Here is an 8,443-nt window from a genome sequence, read left to right as displayed (position 1 = left end):
CCAGGCTGGCCTCGAACTCAGAAATCCGCCTGCCTCTGCCTCCCAAGTGCTGGGATTAAATGCATGTGTCACCACTGCCAGACTCTTTTTTTGTTGTTGTTGTTACCCTCTTTCTTTTACATGATTTTAAAAGCCCTGACTCTTAACTGCACAACAGAGAGCCATCTTAGAGATTTAATCCAAATGGAGTTGCCAAACTCCTCCAGTGCACAGCAAGACACCAACTTGCCCAGACCCAAGTACAAGGAAAAGGCAGACACCCAGGCGAGAGCCGCATGTAAACTGGGTCACAAGCCAAGGAGTACAGCTGCCCGCCTCACGCTGAGCCAGTGCTCCATGCCTGCGGCCTCTCCCTGGGCTGTAGTGATCTTGAAGATCATGCAGACCCTCTCCTGTCCTCCACTAAGACCTGTCTTCCTCAGAGTTAATCTAGAGCTCCTCTCGAAACTTCTGAGGCTTGCAGCCCACGCACACAGACCTTTCCTCAGAGCCTGCAGGAGAATCGACTGTAGGCAGGTTTGCAAGGCATCATCCATACCCTCCGACCAACAACAGCTCAGGACATTCTGTGTGAGAACAATCCATCTCTCTACAGCTCTCCAGTATACTATTATGGTCACCAATCCATGCTTCCTAGGCCCAGAGTCCCTCCTCCATATGGGGCTATTTCTCTGAGTCCTGTAGCTTTAAAAAAATTGTTTTAACTTTTATTTGGTGTGTGTGCATATTCATATGTATCTTTACATGTGCATGCTCACGTGTGGGTGTGGGTAGGTAGGTGTGCAAGTGGAGGAGGGGAGACCTTGCAAGAGCGGCGCTGAGCCCATGTCCAGATTGACTTGTAGAGCACAGTTCCTACCTCCTCTGATCATTGTTTCTCCTAGACAATTAACACTACAGTCATGGTCACTCACCCTGTCTGCTAATGATCAGGAAATGCTTTAAGAATCACTTGGGTCTTACAACATAAGATGGTGGTAAAGCACTTAAAACACACTTATTTACCACATTAATCAAATGGCCCATTTAGCCTGAGTCATCAATCCTCTAAGTATGCGGCAGAACTTCGCCATTGACCAAGGGCCACAGACAGAGGTCCTACAGCTCCCGGACCATGAGGAGTACCCATGTTACCTTTCAGATGGTCCTGAGAGGACAGAGATGCTAGGGGGTAAACAGTGGCTCTCCCTCATTGTTTAGCAATGACCTATGATAGAAGCAGCTCACTGACTGGATTTATTGCCATCCTCAGGATGACCTGTCCTTGATGGATCCCATCGCTCCAGATGACCACAAAAGGAAGAATCCACAGCTGACTGAGGGCTGAAATGCTGCAGTCTATCACCACACAAAAACAAGGCAGCGCCATGGAGGAGGTCTCATGAAAACAGAGTGGCCCATCCATTAATGTTTTCACACATGAATCAGAAAGTGCACACATCTGCTCAAAGCACATGATGTCATGTTATGGTTTGCTACTCTACTGTAAATGAAAGAAAGGGACACATGAGCAGGCAAGAGGACTCAGTGGCTAAAGAGGCTTGTTACCAAGCCTGGCAAAATGAGCTCAATCCCGAATATCCACATACAGAAGAAAAATGACTTCCACAGATTGCCCTCTGACCTCCACAGGCATGTTGAAGCACGTACCTATCCTACCCACCAACCAATGTACCTATACATGCACACACACTAAAACCTCCAAAAATGTGAAGATACAGCATTCTGAGTCATGGCACTCTCTACCTCTCACACAGCTAACCGGTCTGCATGTGATCCACCTTGTCATGAAACAATGCTACTGATGTCAGGATCAGGAGATGCTAACAGGAGGACACCTGGTTCACAGCTATACACAAAATACTGACCTAGTCACCAGAAAGCCAGTGCGCTGAGACCACTAGGAGAAACCAAACTCCCAAATAGACTCATTTCTCCCATATATTATTTTAAAATGGGATAGTGTCAGTTTTGAGTATATCTGCAGTGACTGAGTACGGATTTAAAGGTGGTTTTTAAAGCTGGCCTTCAGGATAAGACTGCGCCTCTCCAGGATTAGTGACGGCTATTCTTGGTTATCAAACTTGACTACATCTGGAATTAACTAAAACCCAAGTAGCTAGACACACCTGTGAGGGATTTTTTTCTTAATTAAACCATTTGAAGTGGGACAATCCACTTTTTTTTTAACTTATTCACTTTACATCCTGCTCACTGCCCCTCCTCCTGGCCACCTCCTTGCATAATTCTTTCCCCCTTCCCTTCTCCTCTGAGAGGGTAGAGCCATCCCCCAAGGTACACACACACACACACACACACACACACACACACACACACACACAGCACATCAAGACTCTGCAGGGCTAGGCACATCCTCTCCCACTGAGGCCAGACAAGGCAGCCCAGCTTGAAGAACACATCCCACAGACAGGTAACAGATTTGGGACAGCCCCCACTACAGTTGTTCAGGACCCACATGAAGACCAAGCACATCTGCTACACAAATGGGGGAGGAGCCTAGGTCCACCCATATATGATCTTTGGTTGGTGGTTCATTCTCTGAGACCCCCAAGGGTCCAGATTAGTTGACCCTGTTGGGGAAAATCCACTTCTACTCTGGATCTTTGAGGTAGGAAGATCCACCTTTAATCTGCGTCGCATCTTCTGCTGGCAGCATACATAAGGGACATGGGAGAAAGAGCTTGCTCTCTTTGCCTGCTTATTCTAATTCTTGCTAGCAAGCCCATCCTTCACTGTCCTACTTCTTCAGAATTCCAGCATTTACTGAAAACCAGCTGAGACATCTGGCCTCATGGGCTCAACAACTACTGGATTCTTAGACCTGGTAGACAGCCATTGTTGGACTAGCTACACCACAGCCTATAAACAATTCTAATAAATGCCCTTTCTGGATGGATGGATGGATGGATGGATGGATGGATGGATGGATGGATGGATGGACGGACAGATGGACAGACAGGTGGACGGAATCTCTAGAGAACCCTGACTAGCACCCTGACATTAGTTAGGACTGTGATGTTGAAGGGCAATTTTTGTAAATATGCAGTGAGCACAGCAAATCCACTGACGTTCACACTGGGTATCCAGGAGGCATGGTGTCATGGTGTGTGCCTACCTGTGTACTCGCAAATGAAGACCACGAAGAACGGAGTGACCAGGTCATTTATTCCCTGAACGTATCCACTGGCAGGGTGTCGGATAGCCCATATAAACAAGATCCTTTCAAAAATCTGAAAGAAAATGGAATTGGCAGTAAAACAAGAAATAACATGGTAAAAATTTAAAATGCACTCATGTTTTTAATTAAAATATATGCCATCAATATTTCTCACTGTCTCCAACACTAAGGCACAAAACATAGACATATCAATTCTAGTTTCTTTGCAGAAGTCCAATAATCTTAGCTTTTTATTGACTCACAAGCACCACAGTCTTCTACCAAACCCTGGGCTCAGCTCGTCCCCAGCACCAGCACTGGCGTCTCTGCTCCTTGGAGACAGATAGGTCATAGGGATACAGAGCAAACCAGAGCTTGGCAGACAATGACTCATTCCTTAGTGATAGATGGGCAGGCAGGGAAGAGGGAGAGGGAGAAGGAAAGAGGGATACAGCATATGTGCCTGCATCCGTGTTCCTACAAGAGAAATGGATTTCTTAATACCCTAAAAGTTATTTTCATCTGAGAAAACACACGTGGGCACGCTGAGCTGTGCCTGTGTTGAGTACTCTAGCTTCCTTCTTCCTCAGGACACTCATGCTCGACTGATCCTTCCTCTCCACCATCTTTCATCCCACTCAATCCTCTCCATCTTTGCTCTTGAGATTAATCTTATCAAGGTACAGTAGACCAATACCACCCTACACACGACCCTATACATATGTATGCACACCCATACCAATGGCTTAAAGATCGTCCTTTCAGGTCTCCCCAACCTCTGGCCCTGCCCCAGGGGCCTCTTCTAACCAGCACCCACATTCTTTACCCTCCTCAGAGCCCAGCAGGTTACATCTCAGTTCCCACAGCCCCAAGGGCCTCTTCTTGCCTCTGGCTTAACTGCTGGTGTTTGAGACCAGTTCCAGACACTCCTTTCTGTTCTGTCTGCTCTCTGCCCACCTTCTTTATGTAAGAGCCAGTCACATCCTACCTTGTGACTCTCTGGTCACCCTCCTTCAAATTGTCATTCACTGGTGGCTCCTGCTTGGAACTGGGCTTCAAAGCCTGACAAGGTCAGGCCTTATTGCTCTGCACAGATTTCACACAGGCAAGCAGAAGAGTAAGGCAGTGAACAAGTGCTCACATGAGTAAAGGTGTTCCAGAACCTCAAGTACACCAAATCTGGAAGAACACAATGGCTGCACACTCTGGGGAGTCAGGCCCTTCCTACCCTACATCACCTACCATCCTAAGTATGAGTGGTTGTCTAGAGACCTCAAATCACTTGAACCCCAGGATTTACAAAGGAGAGGCCGAGAGCCCTGACAAGCAAAGCCTCTGATCCCAAGGCATGGAGCCTACCATCACCACCCTCGGACCCCACCCACAGCAGTACAGCATCACCCTGCTGCTCGAGTAAGCAGCCACCTCCACCTGGAGCCCAGCAGGCGCCAGCTCAATATTTGCTGAGTGAGTGGCATGTTCATGCACATAGAGTCATATACATTTTTCATCAGTCAACAGTTTCCTAGAGAGAAATGAATATTTAAACAAAGTTCAGAGGCTGAGGCACAGTTTACTAACAGAGCACTTGCCTAGCATGTGTGAGGGCCCTACAAACAATCGCTAGCACCAGCGGAAAATTGAAATGAAATAAAATAAAAACAAGTTCAGAGGCTAGGGACATAGCTCAGTTGCAAAGTGTCATCCTGCAAGCACAAGGGCCTCAGTTAGGATCCCAAGAACACATGTGAAAAGCCAGGGGCAGCTCTAATCCCTGTCATATAACCATATGATCCTGGTGAGCAGGGCAGAGACAGGTAAATCCTGCAGCTCATTGTCCAGCCTGCCTACGAGAATCTAAGAGCTTCAAGGCTAGTGAGACATGGTGGTCCAAAACATAAAAGTGGGAGCAATCAGGAAAAGACACTCAGTGCTGAGCTGGGACCCACGCACACACAAGTTCACACTAACAAATACATGATACACACACACACACACACACACACACACACACACACACACACTTCAAAATCTGAATGAACCTCATCAGAGGCCCTCAGTACACAGGAAACTGTCACAGCTACCCAGAAGCAGGGCTCCATCTGCTCACACCCACACAAGCAAACAAGACATATGTGTTCCTTGGCCTTGCACATACCATGAAAGGCCTGAGAAGGCTGAAGAAAAAGACTTGGGCTGGCCTGGGCTCTTAAGACGTTGGTTCTAAACAGAAGCCTCTATCAATGGAACTCAAGGTAGACTCAGGACCACCCAACAGAACTAACACCTTCCTGGGGGGAACAAGGCCAACCAGGAGCAAGCACAGAGTATGTGCTAAGGACAGAGGAGCCCAATTTGCAAATAAGAGAGCAATGCTTTCCTGCTCCTCTGCAGAGACACAACAGTGCTCCCCTGAAGGAGCCTCAGAGCAGGCCTCTGCCAGCTGCTGGTGACACGGCACACTCTGTCATGCTGCACTTGAAAAAGCAGAAAAGTCCAGTAATATTCCAGTTTCTTGTGAGCAAAGGGAAGCTCATAGTCAGCTCAGCTGTTCAGAACTTAATTCCACTGGACCTCTCTCAATGACCTGAAATTTCTACCTTAAGGCTTTGTTTCTAGAACCACACAGGCATAGGCTTCAGAAGAATAAGCTAAGGCTGACATCCAGTAAATGGGTAGTGGCTGGAACTGCAAAACCAGTCCTGATCCCTTAGTCACTTAATATCTATTGCAATTACTTTGTCATATCATCTGAAAACATTCTGGGGTATGGGGATCATTCTTCATGGGGCCACAGCCCACAATTCCATGAAAAACCCTTGGCTTTTTCTAGCAATTTGAGCAAAAGGGCAGGAACAGCATGCTCACTTGAACAGGGCTGTCCGTGGTAGCAGGGTCAGCTTAGCAAAGAGCAGATATAAGGAGAAGATAGCATTGGGCACAAGCAGGGTCAGCTTAGCAAAGAGCAGGTATAAAGAGAAGATAGCACTGGGCACAGAATGTTAATGCAACTGTGGGGAAGCACACATGATGTACAAAGGCCTTTGACCATGGATATACATACTAGAAGTAGACTGGTCTGAGAGGCCTCAACCATGAACACTCGCAGACATTATTAGCCCTTAGAGTTCTATTCCCCATTCTTGATATTCACGTCTGTTGGAGGGGGGCCACATTAAAAGTAGCAGAAATTTTGAACTCTTCCTAAAGGCTCATTTCTGAAACTCTGTAACATTGCTACCACATGTTCCCCCAGGTCTGAGAAATCAAGAAGTCTGGCTAGGGCTCAGTGGGTTATGTGCCTGCTGTGCAGGCATGAGGCCCTGAGTTCAGAATCCCAGCACCCACCAAAAAGAAGTCAAGCTCCATGGAGAATGACTAGAATTACAGCACTGGGGAAGGGAGGGAGGGGTGGGGAGAGAGGAAGGAAGGGAAAGAGGGAAGAAGGGAGAGAAGGAGAGGAGGAGAGAGGGAGAAAGGGAGGGAGGAAGGGAGGGCGTGGGGTGTTCACAATTCTCTATAACTCCAGTTCCAGGGGATCTGACATCCTCTTCTAGCCTTGGCAGGCTACTGCATGCGTGTGGTACAGGCGGATACTCGTATACATAAAATAAGAATAAATCTTTCAAAAATAAAGACAAAAACTAAATAAACACAAAAACAAAACATTAATTGCCTCTGAACTGATCAACAACTCAGATGGGCAAAGTCCACAACAGCTAGCACGCTGACTTTAACACACAAGGAAGGCCAAGGAACATCACCAGGACCAGGCGGCCGGGGCCTAGCCCACAAGACTCAAGACTACAATAATGAAGGCCAAGTCAAGCCAAAAAAGACAGACAAACTAAGGGAGCCAAGACTGGCTGAAGGAGCCACTGGAAATCCTGAGAGACAGCAGACAGGTCTGGCTACTGCTGGCCAGGGCCACAACTGGCTTTCCACATGGGAACCATTTCAGAATTGGAGGTGCAGAAGAGCAAGCAAGGAGAAAAAGAACTATGATGGAGGTCTCACAATCCCTGACCTCAAACTACACTATAAAAGACACAGTAAGCAAAATAGCAATGTACTAACTAACGACAACAGCAGACACGCAGACCATGGGAACAGAAGATACAGAAAGAAACCCACACTGCTGTGCCCACCTCAACTTCCATAAAGGTGCCAAAGCATACAGAGAAGGAAAGACAACCCTTTTCTAAACCAGTGGAGAAGAATGGCTTAGATACTATCGCTCACCCAATTAATAAAAAAAATCAATTCAAAATGGATCACAGACTTTAATAAGACGTCAAACTTTGAACTTCTAGAGGAAAACAGGACAGAGAGGACACCTTAGCAAGAACTGATAAACAGGACTGCATGAGGCACCAAAGGAAACAACTCGGCAGAGTGCACAGACAGCCTGCAGGACAGACAGAGGAGGTCTTTGCCATCTGACAGGGTGGGGATCCAGAATCTACAAAAACCACAATGAGCTAAACACCAAAAGCTCATCCCATCAATAAATGGGCAAATAAACTGAACACACAGATCCCTAAAAAGCAAAGAGATAGGGCCAATAAATATCTCATCAACAGTTCAGCATCCTTGGCCATGAGGGGAATAACAATGCAAACTTCATTTAAAGTCTATCTCACCCTAGTCGAAATGGCTACCTTTAAAACAACTAACACTAACTTATCCCTCAGCTGGGGATGTGAACTGGTGTGGCCACTGTGAAAATCAGTCGAGAGTCCTCAAAGCACCCAAATACACAACAGCCAAGTAACAGAATCATCTCAGATATCCATTAACAGATGAATGGATAAAGAAAATGTGGTATATGTCAACAATGAAGTTTTACTCAGCTACAAAGGATAAAATTGTGCCATCTATAGGAAAATGGGTGGAACAAGAGTACATCATGTTAAGTGAAATAAGCTAGACTCAAATGTGTATCACATGTCGTGTGTGTGTGTGTGTGTGTGTGTGTGTGTCAGAGAAAGACAGAGACAGAGAGACAGAAGATTGGAAGAGTATTGGGTTGGGGGAATGGAACAAGTGAAGAAAAGAATAGAAAGAAAAAGTAAGAAGGATAATTAATGGCAGGAAACACAAGCAAAATATAACACTTACATGTGTAAAAATGTTTTAGTGAAATTTATACTATATTATATTATATTATTAGTTTTTTTTTTTTAAGAAAACAAAGGCCGGGCAGTGGTGGCCCACACCTTTAATCCCAGCACTTGGGAGGCAGAGGCAGGCAGATTTCTGAGT

The 8,443-nt window shown here is 46.2% G+C and overlaps 1 protein-coding gene across 3 annotated transcripts in view; it reads right to left on the bottom strand.

The window, feature by feature from the left end:
* Positions 1-8,443, bottom strand: part of Tbc1d22a (TBC1 domain family member 22A) — a 297,153-nt gene that overhangs the window by 183,282 nt on the left and 105,428 nt on the right. For all 3 annotated transcript variants that reach the window (XM_031352182.1, XM_031352191.1, XM_031352197.1), the window contains exon 8: positions 3,137-3,251. In XM_031352182.1, the coding sequence (XP_031208042.1) occupies positions 3,137-3,251 (115 nt within the window). The remainder of the gene's footprint in view (positions 1-3,136; positions 3,252-8,443) is intronic.

Source organism: Mastomys coucha, unplaced genomic scaffold (assembly GCF_008632895.1).
Source record: "Mastomys coucha isolate ucsf_1 unplaced genomic scaffold, UCSF_Mcou_1 pScaffold11, whole genome shotgun sequence".
In the NCBI taxonomy this organism is placed as follows: domain Eukaryota; kingdom Metazoa; phylum Chordata; class Mammalia; order Rodentia; family Muridae; genus Mastomys; species Mastomys coucha.
Note: the sequence above shows the minus strand (reverse complement) of the source record. Positions and strands in the feature narration are given on the sequence as shown.